The sequence below is a fragment of the Calidris pugnax genome, unplaced genomic scaffold (genome assembly GCF_001431845.1).
Source record: "Calidris pugnax isolate Ruff unplaced genomic scaffold, ASM143184v1 scaffold44, whole genome shotgun sequence".
Classification (NCBI taxonomy): Eukaryota; Metazoa; Chordata; class Aves; order Charadriiformes; family Scolopacidae; genus Calidris; species Calidris pugnax.
Genome location: NW_015094506.1, coordinates 7,969,810 through 7,988,508, shown reverse-complemented (window position 1 = coordinate 7,988,508; position 18,699 = coordinate 7,969,810). Strand labels below are relative to the sequence as shown.

The 18,699-nt window shown below is 38.8% G+C and overlaps 1 protein-coding gene across 4 annotated transcripts in view; it reads left to right on the top strand.

Annotated features, from left to right (window-relative positions):
• The first annotated feature begins 5,448 nt into the window (after window positions 1-5,448).
• Window positions 5,449-18,699, top strand: part of NR1H4 (nuclear receptor subfamily 1 group H member 4) — a 42,563-nt gene continuing 29,312 nt past the window's right edge. For 2 of the 4 annotated variants that reach the window (XM_014963193.1, XM_014963191.1), the window contains exons 1-3: window positions 5,450-5,585; window positions 9,057-9,151; window positions 12,467-12,606. In XM_014963193.1, coding sequence (XP_014818679.1) covers window positions 12,522-12,606 — 85 coding nt within the window. In that variant the 5' untranslated portion in view covers window positions 5,450-5,585; window positions 9,057-9,151; window positions 12,467-12,521. Of the gene's footprint in view, window positions 5,586-9,056; window positions 9,152-12,466; window positions 12,607-18,699 lie in introns of all 4 variants that reach the window. The other 2 variants (XM_014963194.1, XM_014963192.1) reach the window with 1 other exon arrangement.

Here is an 18,699-nt window from a genome sequence, read left to right as displayed (position 1 = left end):
TTTTCCCATGTCCTGGCTCACTGGTGGATTTTTCCCAGGTGGACTGCTGTAGCCTGCATTATCTTCAGTCCTGCTTCTGCTCTGCCTCCTGAGTGGACCTCAGGCTGATGCTGCAGGTAGTGTGTCTTCAGTCTTCTATCTGGCCCTATCTCTTCCTGCTCCTCTTGGCTTATCCCTCAATGTCCCCTGGTCCTGATTGAGCACATTGCCTCCTCTGGGCCTGTTGCTATCAGCACCCTGGCCCCATTCAGGTACTGTGGGACTGATACATCCTGTCAGTGAGGCTACCCTCAGCTCCCAGCTCATCTTCCTCATGGAGCAGTCTGGCTTCACCCTGATGTACAAGTGTCCTTCTTGCAGAAGGAAGAAGGCAGCTTCTTCCAAACTGAGTTCTGAGCGATTCCTCATGGTCAAATCTGATTTCTCTCTACTCTTGGATTGTATAGGCAGGTGTAATGAGCTTTCCATCAGCTGCTAAGTGTTTGATGTCCCCCTGTTCCCTGGGCAGTCTGGGGCAGGATGGTGCAGTTCACCTTCACTTTGCTCTGGGTACTTGTCTGGGGTCCTGTGCATGCTCTGTAGCTCCCTCTCAATAAACAGTGAGAGCAGTCATTTGCCTGCAGTGCTTCAGAGCACAGTAGGTTCTCCTCTAGAACAAGAAAGTACAGAACTGAGGGTTTAAAAGCCTAACAGTGACTTTTGCTTGCCAAATAGTATTAGCAGAAGCTCCTTCTGCACCTCCAATAGCTTACACTGCCTAGTCATGTGATGCCTAGACTACATTTCCTCTCCAATCCTGAAAGAAATGGTTTCTTGTAAGTGATTGAATGAGACCTTTTAAATATCTTTCTTTTTGTTTGACACCAGACACCGTATGAAAAACAAGCAGAGATTTAAATGTTTGAAGAATTAATTTACTTACTGTGGATATTTTAGCAATTCAAAAGCCCATATAAAAATATCCCAATATTTATTTATTAATAATACTTCACTAATCACCTTTGACATCTAGTTTAAAAGAACTGCATATTAATGAAAGGACAGTGCATTCATTTACTGGAATAGATCAACATTTCATAATATTTTTATCTCTCCAAATATTTATATAAACGAAAGCTAACTCTTATTAACTCAATCACTATCATACTGTATAACATCAAAATGTCAAGAGGAAAAAATGGAAAGAATAAAGTATCTATTTACTCTGAGGCCTCTAGGAGAACTTCTTATCAGCTAATACTGTACTAACATATTTAATTTAAAGCTGTGATTCCTCTAAGAACTTTTAAACTTGTAACCCCTAGCAGGAGGGGAGAAAAAAGAGCACATAATATCAGTGCCTTAATTAAAATTTAAAATAACGAGAGAGAATCTAATGTGGAATAACCAGAATTTATTTATAGAAAAATACTTTTTTAATTTCAGTTGAAGTCAGCTAGAGGGAAGTAGACCAAGTTCCCGGTATCTGATATTGTAGCTGATTCCACATATGCTCAGCTCTCCTTGTGCACCCAGACAGCTGTAAGTTTCTATCTTGTTAATAACATATATGCTTTTGCTAGAGCATCTTGGCTAACTATTAACTGCCTGCCATCAGGGAGGAATTTCCCCCCTTAGGACAGATTGTCCCATGGTCATTTTACCCTTTCATGATGCTTCACTTTAAATATGTGAGTGATAAAGACAGCATATTGGATTTCATCAGGGGACAACATAGGATTGTTGATCAAATTTTATCCTGTTAAGAAACTGAGTGATCAGAGAGCAACATATTAATCAGAGCCACTTCATTATAAAAGACTTATTAAATAAGTTAAAATAATCTTAAAAGTGGGGATATTCCTCACTTCTAAAATGCAGGAGGAAAAAGGTGAACAGCTGCTGAAGTTAGCTTGCTGAAACTTTGCACCCTGTCCCTTTCCTATTTTTTAGCCTGTACAGAAGCAGCCTTATCTATTAATATCACTTAATTATCTTCATATGATAAAGTTTATGGTTAGCTTGTGGTAATTTTGGCCATCCTTCAAGAAATGAAAAGCTTCCTTTATTCATTGTAGTGGTGAATGGTGCTATTTTTGAGAATGCCTGAAAGTAAGGAATGTCCAGTCTGAGGAGACAGACCGTGACCCCAATTTGGGTAGATGCTGTGTGTCCTCTGTGTAGCAATCATAAATAAGGGTTACTGCAAGGACAAAAGAAAAGGTGCAGGTGACTCTCCTGTTTAGCGTCAACTGTTTATAATCAAGGCAGGAACACTTTTCAAGCTGCAATTGGTGACTTGTGCTGAGGCACAGTTTATTTTGGATGAGCCCTCAGGTGTCTGCAGAACCATTCATGCTGGGAGCTGTCAGCACAGGGGAAAGAGGTTCTTGAGCACAAGCAGATCTCATCCAAGGCACATGTCCCTTGGCCTATCAAACAAACACAGACCTGAGGTCTCTCACTAGTTGTGACTGATTGTCATCTGTCTGCTGCTGGAGTTCCAAACAACTGGCTGTGAGTTGGCAGAAAGTTGTACAGTTGTTGACAAGATTTTCTATGCAGAAAGGAGGAGGTACTGGTAATTTGTGGGTGTATTATTTTCATATTTTTTTTAAAGTGTGGTGACGCATTCATAGGTGTGTGAAGAGAAGGAAGCATTGAGGATGAATGCCCAGCCTACCTTCTCTTCCTTTCCCCCTGTTTCTTTCTGTGCTAGATTTTCCCATTCACACTTTTGACGACAAACTACTTTGTTGCCAGGATTTGTCTTGCCTTTCAGTGGCTGAGGCCATGGAGCTACCTTGACGGTGCAAGTGTGGGATGGCAATTATTTCAGTGAAGAAAAGGCAGAGTAGCAGTAGGAGGATCAAGCAGGACTTATGACAAAACTTCCAAGTCTTTCATGGAGTGTGGATTTTCTGAAGCAGTATTGTCTAGGCCGACAGATTTCGAGCCCTGAATTTTCTTTATATCCCTATTTTTTGTAGCTGAACATGTATTTGCACTGATAATAGCATGGATAGATTTTAGAACATGTGCTCTTTGTCAGTTACAGAAGTAACTAGTATTGTCTAGAGAAGTTTTTGTATATCAGTTTTCTGAAATTTTAAAAATTATAGCATGTAATGCCATTTCAGAAAAGATACTCTATAGGTAACTGGATTTGCATCTTTTCCTCTCTTCTCCCTTGATTCTGTGTAGGTAGTCTCATGTAATACTACAGAAGACATATTTGATTTGCTCTAATTCCTTTCAGTTCAATTTTCATTTCCACATCAGTCACAATAAAATATGAACACCTGGCTTGAACTAGTAATGCCACATGTTGTTGCTACAGGCAACAACTCCTCTTTTGATCATGTGGATTTTTTCTTCACTTTTTCCAATGTCTTGAAAGTATTGATTAGTAGACAGAGCCCCACTTTGCCACTTGCCTCTTTATTATTGTATGGAAAAGAAAAATGTTTTAATGCAACAAATTCGTTAGTAAATAGAGGTATTAAATTCTGCTTTCTTTGTGGTGAGCTCTTCACTATCTAACAAACAGCATCCACATAGAGGGAAATGTTTTTTGAGGAAGAACCTTTATTGAGAGTTGGTCTCTAGGGACTCTGAACAGTAAATGCTCTGTGCCACCAGCTATCTAGGACCAATGATGCAGGAGGCCGAAAGCTGAAAAAGGGATTTAAGGTCCTCAGAACTAGCCAAGAGATGGAAAACTCCATGAGACATAATACATCATTTGTTGGAATTCTTGGCTTAGCTTCCACTTCTTCAGCTGGTAAAGGACAAATCTCATCACTGGCCTCAGGATGACCAGAGAGGGTTGTTTTTTTTTGACATGTTTCCTTGGCATCACTGGAGTGGGCATTTACTGGAAAGTATCAGATGGGATCTTGGCATGTTTAGAGTTGTGGAGACCACCTGTCTCCTATGGATAGGGTTGCTTTGGAAGAATTCTCTTATTTGAAAGTACTTTGTCAATGTTGCTAAACATGAATTTGTAAAACAGAAATCCCATTGTTTATGGTAGTGATGGCTTTCAGAGAGTCAGAAAGGAGAACTGAGTGAACCTTAGTCTTAAATGTACTTATCATATTCAGTGCCTGCTGGAATGAACTGTATGTATAAATCGCCCAAAACAGTACCCCCTTGGGAGTGCTAGTATCTAGTGATAGCCTTTTGGCATCATTCTCCCATTGATCTCTTCAGAAACCTGTCATATCACATGTGTTTGGCTGGCTACCAGGTGAATTTGCAAAAGACAGAACATGTGAAAAAGACCCTTTATTAATTACATTTTAAAGAGAAGACTAGATAACTTCAGTTTCCTTGATATAAAGTTGGGGATCAATATACCCTTTTAAATGATATTTTTTTCTTAAACTGGTGAAAAGAGAGGGAATTGTACTCTTTGTAATTTCAGGGCCAGCAGCTGTCACCTTTCTCCTAGAGAGGACTGTGTTTGCTGCCCGATGCCTCTCTTCTGGAATAGGAAGTACAGCTTTTGTTTCTGTGTATTCACTCTTGATCAGACAGTGCAAATATGTAGAGAAGGACAGAGAGCATATACCCCTGTGGCAGATTTGAACTTACTTACCATGAGTGATGCTGCCAGCTGTCCCCTCTGGCTGAAATTTGCCTCAATACCACTGCCAGATCAACCCGTCCTCACTGGATATGTTTAGCAATGGAAAACAGGGAGTTATTATCCTAGCTGTGTAGGTGGGATGTTGAAACAGAAGTCTGGATTCATTCCAATTTACTTTAAATTCCTCTGCTGGGTAATTGGGGATGTAGTGGTTCAAGGCTACCCTTCTGTCAGTAGCAAGAGATCAGCATTTGCAAATGCAGTGCAGCCCACACAGGATGTAGTTCTTCCTCTACAGGTACCAATTTCTTCCACTTGTGCACAAAAGGTGCATGAATCTACTAGGTTTAAAGTTAAAGGCCTTAATTTAATGCCTTATGAGATAAGCCCACATCAAAATGAAGCCATTTCTCAGAGAGCGTGGTAGATGCAGGAATAAAACTAATGTCCCCAGATCTCTGTAATTTATAGCCCATTCTCCTGCTTGAATACTCAGCGTAATGCTCAGTCCCCCAAAGAAGTGTGAAGAGTAACAGAAATACTTAAAAGTCAAGTATATGTCTTGGAATGACATCTGGGCTCCTTGAGTGGGAAAGAAAAGGAGGCTGAGTGTATCATAACAAAATAACACCTTTCTTGCACGTATACAATCAGCAGCAAGGTACTATCCCCTCACTTTTTAAGCCAACTTACCCCCTGCACCCAGCTAGAGTGTTAATGAGCATCTCAAATATCTGTGCTGATAGACAAGCTGGGATTCACAATGTTTTAATACAGCCTGTGTTTGGAGAGTTTCGCAAAGAAAGAATTGTTAATGAGTAATCCTTGTCCATTAGGGCACTGAGCCAATGAGCCCAAGCTTTGATTCATTGTGTTATCACTACAGGCTTCTGCTAAACCCCCCCAAAAAAAAGGCAAAACAAAAATGTTCCTGTGTGAGAATTGTTAGGATACTGAACTGAGCGCAGAACTGTCTTACATCCTGCCATCCGCAGTCTTCCAGAAAAGAACAGTAAGTAATAATTCCTTAGAGTGATAGCTCTTGCTGTTGTGTAGTATAAAAGCAATTTTCTCACCTGAATTATTTAGTGGATGTTAATGGATTTTTGACCAGGGGAAAAAAAAAAGATTTTTCTAAAGCTAGTAATTTGTTGAAAAATAACATAAGGAGAAGTAATTTCATCTATAAAACTGGTGCAACAGAAGAAATTCCCCTTGGGAAAAATGTTAAGGTCATGAAAAATAATGACAGTGTTGGAGTTTGTCTTTAGAAAGCTGGTTTATGTATCCCCGTGTCACTGGAAAAGAAAGCATAACTTTGATACTGAGTCTTTCATGCAATAACATTATCTAATTATGTGCATCAGCTTTAAAATTGTACCGGTTTAATTTTTTTATCCTTTTAGGAACAAAAAATATTTTAAATGTGATTAATGGGAGAACAGAGAACAATCCAGAAAGGGAATAGTTATATTTGCTTTAGGTAATTTCTTTGTTTGACAGTTTTGTGTACAGATTCCAGGTGCAGCTTGCGAAGTCCAGTCCATGTTATTTCACACAACTAGCACAATCAAAAGGGATTTTCACATTTCAAGTGATTACTCTTTGAATCCATTGCCAGTTTTTAAGAAAGTGTCAGTTTATTCCCAGTTTTCCTGCTAGCCATTTATCTTCAGAAAACTGTAATAGTGGTGGGTCACATTTGGCTTTTGTTACTTTTATTGCTATTGCTTGTGTAACAGAGAATCTAGAGAACCCATACTAGATTGAGATCCCACTAGGCTAGAAGGGAGTCCAAAAACAGGTTAAGAAAGGAGATTTTGCAGTTTTATCAGGTGAGACAGGATGCTGGAGAAAGGAAGAAAGAGAGAGAAATGAGGTTCAGCAGGTCATCCAAGGGGCAGTCAGAAGCTGGCCCCACTCTTGGAAGTTACTTGCCTACCTGCAGAAATGCCATTGAGACTTCCTGTAGAGTTTTCAGTTCTCCTTGTGACTGGTTTAAAGACATTTATTTTTGCTTCATAATTAACCTGTAAGAATATCCTGTATTTTTTCTGTCATGCATCTATTTGCTGCTCTCATTTAAAATGCTGTTTCAAAGAATCTAACATGTAAATTTCAATCACACACAGTAACACACAGTCCTGTCTCTGGTTCTCAAACTTGCTCATGCAGTTGCTTGTATTTTACACCCACTGCTGTGTAGCTGCCTGTGGTGCCACGCATCGTGCCAAAACAATCTGGCAGCAAAAGGCTAGAAACAAGGAGCACAAATCTTCCTAATGCTTTCATGTCTCTTTGATACACTTTAAAACAAGCAAGCAAGCAAATAAAAAAGCCTCTCAAATAAGTGAGGTACTGCATTAAATATTCTACAAAAAAAGCTATGAGGCCAGATCAAAAGCCTGTGAACTAGATGGGAGTCTTCCCATTGATGTTAACATTGTTTGGATTGGGCCATAGATTAATGATGTTACTGAAATTTCTCTTTGAGCAATTGGCAGCCAGATGTGTAAAAAATAGGACAATGTTACGGGACAGAAGGAGGGAAATGTTTGTGAAAAATGTTGCCCATGCTTTGATATATCTTCCTTTACTGGTAATTTAAATAGATTCAATCATTCTTCTTCTGAAGGTAAAACCCAATTAGACTATCATGGAGCTTTCCTGATGATCAAACGTATTTTTACCTTACCTGAAAGTATGGGCCTATGATGCTTTTGTCTTTCAGTGAACCAAGTTGATTTAAACTTCAATTATTTCATTAAGAGGCTTGGCTTTGCTTACCCAGAAGCCAGGGGAAGCTTTACTATTGACCATGATGGGGTCAGAGGTAGTCCACTGATGAGAGTCCACAATAAATCTGAAACTTACACCCACATGAATATGTGTATATACAAATATTTGTATACTCCTATGAATATATATCCCACAAGAAAGCTGCATAAACATGGAACACATGAGTATGGTGAAAGAACAAGCCACATACATAACAATATACATCTTAATTTTCTCAGTTGAACACAGAATACATAAATATGTATTGATTGACTGTTCTGAAGTATACTAAAGGATACATGTAATAATTTTATATAATTCAGAGCTTTTAATATGCAATTGATGAAAATTATCTCAAGTGACTGGGCACATATTTTACTTAATACATATTGATTTCTGGTTTTCTTTGATCTATATTTTATAGCATATGAAAATAATCTCAAAAGGGGGTGGTTGATTTCTGGTTTTCTTTGATCTATATTTTTTAGCATATGAAAATAATCTTAAGGGGGTGAAGCAATTGTATTAACAATTTAACTAAAATCATTATTTGGAAAACAGAAAGCTTTGTAACTTATCCTATGCCTCTTAATTTCTCTTGAAGGGCTCTTATTTTGCAGAGCAATATTGATTTCCTCTGTACCTATTGCTTTTATTTCAGCTTTTACCTATCTATCTGACACATTTTTTTTGCTTCACTAAGGAGTACCAGTCAGTTGGCTAAGGTAGTCTAGATTCGTCTTGATAGCAGTAGCTAAAAGATACACTTCATATAAGGAAGCAGGCATAAGGCAGAAATAGCTGTGTAAGTTCAGTCATACCAAAGATGCCTGCAAAAATCAAAAAGCATTCCACTTACATATAAGGAAGCAGGCATAAGGCAGAAATAGCTGTGTAAGTTCAGTCATACCAAAGATGCCTGCGAAAATCAAAAAGCATTCCACTTATGTGGTTTGGTGGATAAAGAATTCTAAATTAAGAGAGTGGTTACTGATCCCAGTTCCTGTAGGCAAACTTATTCTGGAGGCTGAGGTAACTTAGCTTTATGTCACCAGCCAAAAAACCCATCTTGGACCCCTTATCTTCAGAAGGAATATTTCTGCCAAGACATTCACCTGTGCATAGGTGCTACACATGGCACCCTTTGTCACCTGGCCATGTTGCTAGCAATTTGGGTGCCTCTATATGTCTTCTGGGTGTGATTATCCCACTGCCAGAGCAATGCTTCTGGAGTTGCTCCATGGGAATTGCAGCCAGCTGGGACCACAGTAGTTTAACTGCAGCAACAGCCTGGGAGGATCAGGCTGAGATGAGGCTAATGGTGGGATGTGTGTCGTGGCTCTTTGAAAGTGGAGTCCACCCCGGGTGTGTGATGCCTTGTGACACTGACCTATACTATTTCCCAGAACTGAATGATGTGTGGAATAAGTGATGCTTAAAATGCTCTACATTGTGTACCTGGTGCAGGTCTGAAAGCTGGAAATCAGTACCTGCTGCTTTTAAATACTGGTGAAATTAATAGGATAAATCTAATATAGGCTAGATAGCTCACAGCAGGCTGGATTCAGAGGCAAATCAAAGCAAAATGTCAATCAGTACTTAATGAAGATCTTGGTGTTCAGGCAAATTTACAGTAGCAAAGCTACATGTAATGGAAAATATATTTCCAGTCTTTTTAATGGTGATCATGTCTTGTACCTTGCAGAAATCCCCAGAAGATAGGATTAATTTCTTCCATGAAATGCAGTAAATTATCTACATGAGCTGAATATATAAAAGAAAATGAAGTATTAAAAAAAGGTGGGAACTGTAAAACCATTATGAACGTTTGTCTTGAACTGAATCCATCCAGATCAAAATTAATGTGGCAGGAGGGGTAGAGTTACAAACCTGTAATATCCTATAGTATTGGGAGGTTATGACAAATAGATCCTTGAGTTTCTTACTATAAACAAGGTAGCATTAATACCACCATATTTTTTTTTTTTGGTTTGGGTGGGGTTTTTTTGTGCATATATGAAGAATAATAGATTTTAAGAAATCTGTCTTGAGGTTTAAAGAGTAAAATTATCTAATGACATGTTTAAAAATGGAATGGCCTCAAAGAAACAAGAAAGAAGTGTATAGACATTTCAAAGAGACTAAAAACACAGACACTACATTAGTATTTAAAAATATAGGTTGCTTGCTTTGTCCTTTATTTGCAGCACTGACTAGACAGATGCAGGGTATATACCCTACAAACTAAGAAGGTATGCATTCAAAGAGTCTAACAAAATGTTTCAAAATGAATGGCATTTGGGGATGGTTTTTAAAGTATTTTGATATAACATCCAGCATTCCCTAAGAAGATAAGTTCTAGGCTCTGTACAAACATATAGAAATTCACAATCCCAACTCTTATGTGTTAGCTCCTCATATAGGGTCTGAGGAGGAAACATGAGTAGTAGTAGTAGTGATGGAACATAATCTTCAAGTCTGGCTGCAGGGAGAGCTAATCCTGCAAGGAACTGCAAGGGTTGTATACCTGTGGGCTATAAGAAAGATACTGAAGGGTTTGAACATGAGAAGAGGTTGGAGATAGCCTCTCTCCTCTCATCTTCAGCAAGAAAACCCAGATAAATATTCAGGAGCCCTCTGATGATGCCTCATTTTGATCCCAGATAAATATTCAGGAGCCCTCTGATGCCTCATTTTGGGGTGGGGTTTTTTTGTGCATATATGAAGAATAATAGATTTTAAGAAATCTGTCTTGAGGTTTAAAGAGTAAAATTATCTAATGACATGTTTAAAAATGGAATGGCCTCAAAGAAACAAGAAAGAAGTGTATAGACATTTCAAAGAGACTAAAAACACAGACACTACATTAGTATTTAAAAATATAGGTTGCTTGCTTTGTCCTTTATTTGCAGCACTGAGTAGACAGATGCAGGGTATATACCTTACAAACTAAGAAGGTATGCATTCGAAGTCCTACCATATACTGACAGTCTAACAAAATGTTTCAAAATGAATGGCATTTGGGGATGGTTTTTAAAGTATTTTGATATAACATCCAGCATTCCCTAAGAAGATAAGTTCTAGGCTCTGTACAAACATATAGAAATTCACAATCCCAACTCTTATGTGTTAGCTCCTCATATAGGGTCTGAGGAGGAGACATGAGTAGTAGTAGTAGTGATGGAACATAATCTTCAAGTCTGGCTGCAGGGAGAGCTAATCCTGCAAGGAACTGCAAGGGTTGTATACCTGTGGGCTATAAGAAAGATACTGAAGGGTTTGAACATGAGAAGAGGTTGGAGATAGCCTCTCTCCTCTCATCTTCAGCAAGAAAACCCAGATAAATATTCAGGAGCCCTCTGATGCCTCATTTTGGCAGTTCTCTTACTCCCTTACTGATCATTTTAAGGGTCCAGACTGTGCTGCTGTCTTCTGTTGCTGACCCCTTGTAACAGGCTGGAAGAGAAATCCCCTCCCAAGGCTCTGTCATGGGCAGTTCATGAGAAAACTGACTGTGAGGAAATGTAAGACCTTTGCAGCCATCGGACAGCCACACCTCTTGAGTCCAGCAGATAACTTCTCCAGCACACGTGCTGGCAAGACAGTAAAATGGTTGGGAGTAGATGTGGGCCTACTGGGGTGGCTGGGCTGGTTGCCAACTCCTCTCCCAAGATACATGGAGTTTCTTGTTGTTGCAAAACTGTGTTTCTGTGCTAGATTTGAGACTCTGTGTTTACATGTTATTTGCTACAAAAACCCTTTCTGGGCTGTGATACAAGTAGCTTTTGACATTTCTGAGTAAACTGTTTAAATTATCTGGGGGCAGACATTTAAAATGCATCCCTCTAATTAGAGGGCCTTTGTTTATGTTAAGAAAGAACTTAATGAATCCTTATGGACAAATCTGAATATAATTACACAGTGTGCTTGCCATTCTCACAAGCTACTTGCTAGTCTGCTCAGCACTGGGGCTCCTCCTGCATTCACGTTTTTGTCAGATGACTTCATTTCTGCTCAAGAACTATGCTGAGCCCTCACTGGGAAGCAGATTGGGCTATAACTCTCAAATGCCACCAGTGAGTGGAAACACAGGCCCAGGGACAGTCCAATGGGAATAAAACTGAATAAAAAAATTAAGACTATAAACCAAAGCAAAATAGACTTCTGTCAACTTCATACAGAATTCTCTTGGTGTCTGCATCAGTGCTTGAGACATCTCCTTGTTGGAGCCCTATGTTCTCCTCTTGCTGATGGCCCTGCCTGAAATGCAATCTTGAGTTGCTTCATCCCACCCACATAATCTGGACCTGGGCAAGGGAGCCTCTTACAGGCCTTCCTCCTGGATGAGGTTCTGCTCTAGCGATAGCCTCTGCTCAAGGAGGAGGCAATGGAGGGCCTCTTGCCTTAATAACCTAGCGGTTGAACTGAGAAGGAGAAAGTCTGGGTACAGTGCTATGGTCGAGCTTAGGAGATGAAAGCTGCTCCACCTGACCTGCTAGGAAAGCACACTATTGAGTGGGCACAAGTATCTTCCAACCTACCCAAGTGAGAGTTGTATGGCTGCTTGAGACCACAAAGGGAATGGGTGGGCAAGCCTGATTATTAAACCAAGGCCTTGTTTTCTGTTTTTGCCACCATTGTCTTGTTCAGATGGTAATTACTGAAGGGAAGATAAAGAGCCAGTTGCTGGAAATTAAACTTGAGTTTTCCGGTTTGATTCTTCTGACCTCACCAGTAAGTGAAAACAATGAAATGATGAAAGGGTGATGAAAAAATAATGCAAACAACTGGTGTTCCCTGGAAGGGGGGCTGGGCAGCATGCCCTCATCAGGTCAGGCCAGTACTTCAGTCTGTGAACATTTGAATAAGGTTGAGCATAAACTGCATTAGTTTTAAATGAGCAGCAGAAGGATGGCAAATAAAACATACCACAGCAAGGAAAAAACCAAACAAACTAGATGCAGCATTTTATTTAAAGGCTGAATTAGGTATTGTAACTTCAAGCCAGTGTTTGTTACAGCAAATATTGAAATAACCTCTGAATCCTGCTTTACAATAGGTACACAAAAATTAATTTTCTTGGTTTAAATATTCTTTTTGCCTTATATCTTTCAGGGTCTTCTTTCAAGTTATTTCTTAATTTGCATATTCCTCCTGAACTGAAGAATAAATGGGATCTGAAATGAATTTAATAGGACATCACCAGCTAGCCACTGCTGATGGATTTTCTCTTGCTGAAGGTCCTCATTTGTTTGGTAAGTCACCAAATTAGGTTAAAATAGAAAGCTACCCTTGACTCAAAAATCTAGAAGAAAATGCACTGAAATCTCGAGTCAAAGACATGTGGTTGACATGTACCAACCTTCTTGAATCTTCAATACCTACAGAAGGAATAACATATAATGGGTCTGTGGTGTTAATGTAATCCTGCACCTTATTGCTCTCATCGCTGCTCATAGCAGATCTTGTAGGTTGTTTTCATAACACTATTCTAATACCTGAAACTATTCAGCAAGGACAGACCTTTGCATGTAGGCTGGATGCTATCTTCATGTGAGTCATTTAAATCAAACTAAGCAGATATATTTTCAGTTAGTTTGCCATAAAATTATACTGCTATGTATTTGCATTGTCATATTATGCAATTTTATGAAAGTAATTTCACCTAAATTAAAACCGTTGTCTTACTGAAACCATTAAAAACTTATGCTATTAACATCAATGCACAAGAAAATTTATAATGCAGACTGGAAAATTCTCCTTTCTTCAGTTCCACTGAATTTTTCAAGGCTAATCATGCGTTTGTTAATGAATGAAGAACTCTTGCTCAGTATTTTATAAGTATGGGGAAGCTATCTTCTGTTATAGGTACTGCTAAGGAAAAAAAATAATACATATTTTAGCCTTTCTTTTGGCAGCAGAGGGGGACCTTCATTGAGTAACATGACACATTCAGAGCCTCACACACACACAATACAGACTCCCACAGAAAGCTGCAACACTTCTAAAATTTCCAGCCCAAATAAGACCAGAATTCTGTCTTTTTGAGTGCTGGAAAATTGGAAACAGTTCGGTTTCATTTTTTTGAAACAAGAATAGTGGCTTGGGCATGGAGGACTCTTGCCATGCAGAGCTCTCAGATGTCGGGAGCATCTCTCCAACTCAGATCCCTTCCAGTGTCCTGGCTTCATAGAGCTAAACTAAATTACTATCACTAATGATAAGAAAAAAAAAACCTGAATTACTGTGTAGCTCCCAGTGTCCTGGCTTCATAGAGCTAAACTAAATTACTATCACTAATGATAAGAAAAAAAAACTGAATTACTGTGTGGATTTTTGTTTTCCCTAAATGTGTTGGGTTTTGGAGGGAGACATGTTTGTGCAGTTGTTAAAAAAGCATATGTAAATAGCTAAACCACTTCCCTGCTACCTGTTAATTCCAATGTCAGGCCATGATATAAAAGGGGAGAATGATGTTCAAATATAGGGTGCCAAATTTTACATCCAGTTATCCCTTTAAAAGTCCTACATAAATGAACTACTTCAGATTTTTGTCAACCACAGTTTCTCCCCTGATGTCTCCTTTTTTGCTAATTATTTATTTTTAAAGAGTTATAATCAGGTAGCTTCAAAACACAAGAAAGCATGTTAATGTAAAATACTTTCTTTCTACATTAAAATCTTAGTCAGAAATTGTGAGGTCTTCAGAAGAGGGATTGTCTCCTATTATAGGTATTCAGAGCTTAGCACAATGGAGATTTAATCCATACTGACGTTTCTGTAACAGAAAGAAATAATGTATTAAGGGGTTGAATCGGAGGTTCCATTAGGAAGGAGACTTAGCACTCCTGCTGTGTTTCACTTAAGCTGATTTCTGTTTTGTATGGTCACTTGGTCCTGTTTTGCGAGATGTCACTCAAGTCTCAGAAGGGAATTCTTTACAAATTTGGTGTCTTTTGCTTTTATAGCTGGAAAAAAAATCAGAAATAATATGCAACTGAGTTCACAGAGAAAGTTACTCATTGTGAAAATATGACTCCATCTCTTCAGAATGCTTGTAGGAAATGGTTTTGCCTCTTAATTTTATTTTTGTAAACTACTTGCATTTTTTGACATTCGCTTTTGGCAGGTAGAGAAGTGTGAACCCAAGGAAACAGGAAGAGAGCTTTACTTTTAAATGACCCATAGTATATACATTTCTCCCAGGACTCCTCATGCATTACAGCTCTGCTGTAGTATAAGTGAGAAATTGCTGGCTTACAAACACCACCCTTTATACAAAACAGTCTCCTTTTTTCAAAGATGCATACTCACATTCTGTAAAAAGCCCTGGAAATATATTATCTTTTCATTATGCTTCTCTCAGTCTATGGAGAAAGCGTTCTTAGACCTTCAAAAACAAATCGAAGTGCATCTCCAAAGATTAGCAGCAGGTCCAGGTCTCTCAAAAGAAATGTTGTCAATTGTGAGTTGCTTGTGCTGTGAGCATCATCACCATGGTAATTCCAGGGCACTTCTTACCCTCAAGATTTCTAGTTGCAGCAGGTTTCAAAACAGCTTAAAGGAAAAAAAGGTTTTCTACCTTTCAGTATGCGGAAATTGTACATTGCTGTTTTAACAGTATGTATCTACTGTAAAGTATCTCTTTATGCCTTTGGAGTTAGTGAGTTTTAACTGTTGTTTTTCATTTCTGTTGTTTTGAGTCCCTGGTAAAAGGGGCTTAAAATGCAAATGAGGAAGGATCTTTAATCCAGGAGAAGTGAGGGTCCTTCCTTCCCACACTGTCTTCCTGGAAAAATGGTTTTATTTTTCTACCTCATGACTCAGGTGATTTAGAAACATCCTAGATCTATTTGCAGAAAATGTTTTTGAAGAAATGGCTAAAAACAGTTACATAAAATGATACATCCTCTATAGCATTTGCATGCAAATCAACTTTTTTCTTCCTTGCAGCTGTGGTTTTCCTAGTGAGAGAAAGAGACTCCCAATGACAAGAAATCCCAGAGGTGCATGGGTTTCCATAGGAATTGTCCTATTAAGACACTTTTCTTCCTCAGTCAAACCTTGTTTTTGTTTCACAAGCCCCATTGAAGTGAACAGGGCCAGCTATGTGAAGACTGGTCCAATTTCATATCCTGAACTAAAAGAAATCTGCATTTTTGAACCCCTGTAATTTAGGACTGAATTCCAGATCGCCTTAAAAACCTTTGGGAACTTCACAGTTCACTTTACAGTCATGAATTTTTCCTGTGGAAATTTCTACCATGGTAGACACAGGCTGAGCTGAGCTCCCCTGCTTTGCTCCAAATTGGCTGGACGCAAGCTGTGACCTAGAAGACACTGAGGTACATTAGCAGAGTACTGTGCTGAAGCTGACAAGCCTTGTTCTAAGACAATAAGGCAACTCAACTGTGACACCAAGACTGTTGCGAAAATGTATTTGATAACATCTTTCAATTGCCTTTGAAGGTTTTTCATATTAGGGCCAACACCTGTGTTAAATACCCATAGCTCCATTATCTTCTTCAGTCTAGAGAAGAGGAGCCTGAGGGGAGACCTTATCGCTCTCTGCAACTACCTGAAAGGAGGTTGTAGAGAGGTGGGGGTAGGTCTCTTCTCCCGAGTTACAGGCGATAGGACAAGAGGAAGTGGCCTCAAGTTACATCATGGGAGGTTCAGGTTGGATATTAGGAAAAATTTCTTCACTGAAAGGGTTATCAGGCATTAGAATGGGCTGCCCAGGGAATTGGTTGAGGCACCATCCCTGGAGATATTCAAAAGAAAAATTGACATGGTTCTTGGAAATATGGTTTAGTGTTGGGGTGTGTGTGTGTGGTGGTTTTTTGGTTTTTTTGTGTTGGTTTTTTTTAATGGTTGGACTAGATGATCTTAAAGGTCCCTTCCAACCTAGGTAATTCCGTGATTCTGTAATCTTATTTCTTCCAGTGGTTATCACTTGCCCTTTTTTACAAGGGACTGAACTAATTTTCAGATACCAAAAGTGTCTCATTCGTATTTTATGTGTGGAGGGTAAGCTTTTATATATGTATGGTATCTGATATATAGACAGCATTTGACTCAAACTGTTGTTTATATGATAAGTAAGTAGTGGGCCTCTAAAGTAACAGCCCTGTTCTATTTTCTGTGAAAGCACCTTATATAGGACTTATTAATATGCAAGATATTAGATGTCAAACTTCATCTATCAGAGATGGAATTATTTCTAAGAACTTTGAAAGATAATTCAGTACTATAATATGTTTACTTTGTATAAAGGCCTATTTTAAGTAATTTTTTTTTGATGGCCTGACAATATTTTCTTGTAATGTGATGTCAAAATATAACCAGACAAGAAATGACACCCTCATTGAACATGTCCCTAGTGGAGAAAGAAGCTTTTCTTGAGGTGAATGAGCACTCTTAAAATGTATTGAAATGGACAAGGAAGAATGAACAAAAAGTGAAACCTAACAAAGAGGAAAAGAAAGCGACACATCTAAACTTGTCTTAAATATTTGACAATGTAAGAACAACAAAATGCCATTGAAAATTGTTGTAGGCATAGAACAGTCCATAAGATGAACTTGAAAGGCTGACTTCTTTTAGATAAATTTGTATTTGTTGTGGTTATACCTTTTTTTTTTTAAAAAAAAAAAGATAGTAGGATAAAGTGTCCAAACTGATTAAACAGCTTCAAGATCATAAGATATGTTTAATAACTACTTGTCTTTAGCACCACCTGGCAGATGATGCAACATCTGGCTTCATCCCTGCAGAGAAGATAATTAGCCCTGTAACAGACCCCCAAATCAAAAGGAAACAAGCCAACACAAATTAAAACACAAAATTGTTTATGTATAATAATTATGAAGAGAGCCAAACCAGAGTGGCAATCTGAGGAAAAAATTAATGAGAAGGAATGCAGATGAACAGGGCTCTGAGGGTGAAGGCTCTACCACTGAGTAAGGAAAAACAAAAAAATAGCATTTGTATGATGCTTTCTTTTGTGCATGTGAGTCATTCATGGATCTTAGCCTGGAAAAAAGACTTTGATTAAATAAGGGGAATCTTGCAGTCTGGGGCTTGATTCTCTGCCTATTTACTTCCAGGTGTGATCCTCAGACATACCTCTGGTCAAAAAGTCTTAACAGGCTCATCTTGGTGCTAGGAAAGAGGCACGACACCCTTGACTGTCCATCTTGACACTACTCAGCTCTTACCTTGCTCTGGACCTCTGTTTCAGATTGTTTTAGTAGGTGTCTTTAAGTCATGTGTTTGCTCCAGGGACTGTCCCCAAATAGGCAGCATAGACAAGACTGCAATAAGTTTGTCTTCTTTTATGCTGCACTGTCTTCTAACACTGTCTCAGTGGGGTTTGTACCTTCGTGCCTTAGCTGCCATCAAACCGAGGCATGCCACGCAATCTTCTGACTTCATGCTGTTCCAGTACAGCTGTGGTGGCATCCAGTACAGCCCTCACAATGTTACAGATGCTTTGAACTGAATTTATATGTACTAAACAATAAAATCTGAGTGCCACAGGGAAGCTACATGGGCCTGGAAGGGTAAGGTCAGCAACAAAGGCTACATAGTCCTGTCCCCTCTAGAGAGAGTTAGGGTTACCCCTAAGCTACACAGGTGAGAATCAATCTTTGACATTTGGCTGTGGGGCTGGGACATCTCTCTGGCACTCTTTTATCTTGTCATACAGATGTGTCCTGAGCACTTTGGCCTTTTTTTGAAAATACAACATATCTGTGCTTAAAAAACACCTGTTAATCCACTCAGCTAAAACCTGCGGCGTGTGATATTGAAGTAGTTAATTTACTGCACAGAATCACCTGACATTACTATATGTTTATTGATAAAAATTTTGGTGTAAATAAATCACAGTAGGTACAAAATTACAATGGCTAGGCTACTTGGAGGCATCCCCTTGAATTGTAACCCTATTTTACCCAGGTAAATCCACACTGGGAAAGGACATTGCTATTGTTTCAGACATTCAGAAACAAGTTTCTCTGTAATGAAGTTAATCAGTAAACTATATAACCTCTGGCCTGTGTCACTCCTTTGCTAGTCTTAAAGAAAGTTCTCACAGTAAAGAAGTCTAAAGGATACGGACAAAGTGGAAACAGGAAGTTTTATTTATATGTAGTCTTTAGGGGGAGCAAAAAGAAAGAGAGGGGAAAAAAGGGCTGAATACCTTAAGGAGAGTATTTTTCTTCAATAAATGGTCAGACTGAAGACAGACTAAGGTAGGATATTGTTGTGTTCTTGCTTGGATATATTTGTCACCTGATCTTGTATTCTTCCTTGAAACTGTAGGATGGTAGAGAGTTGTTTAA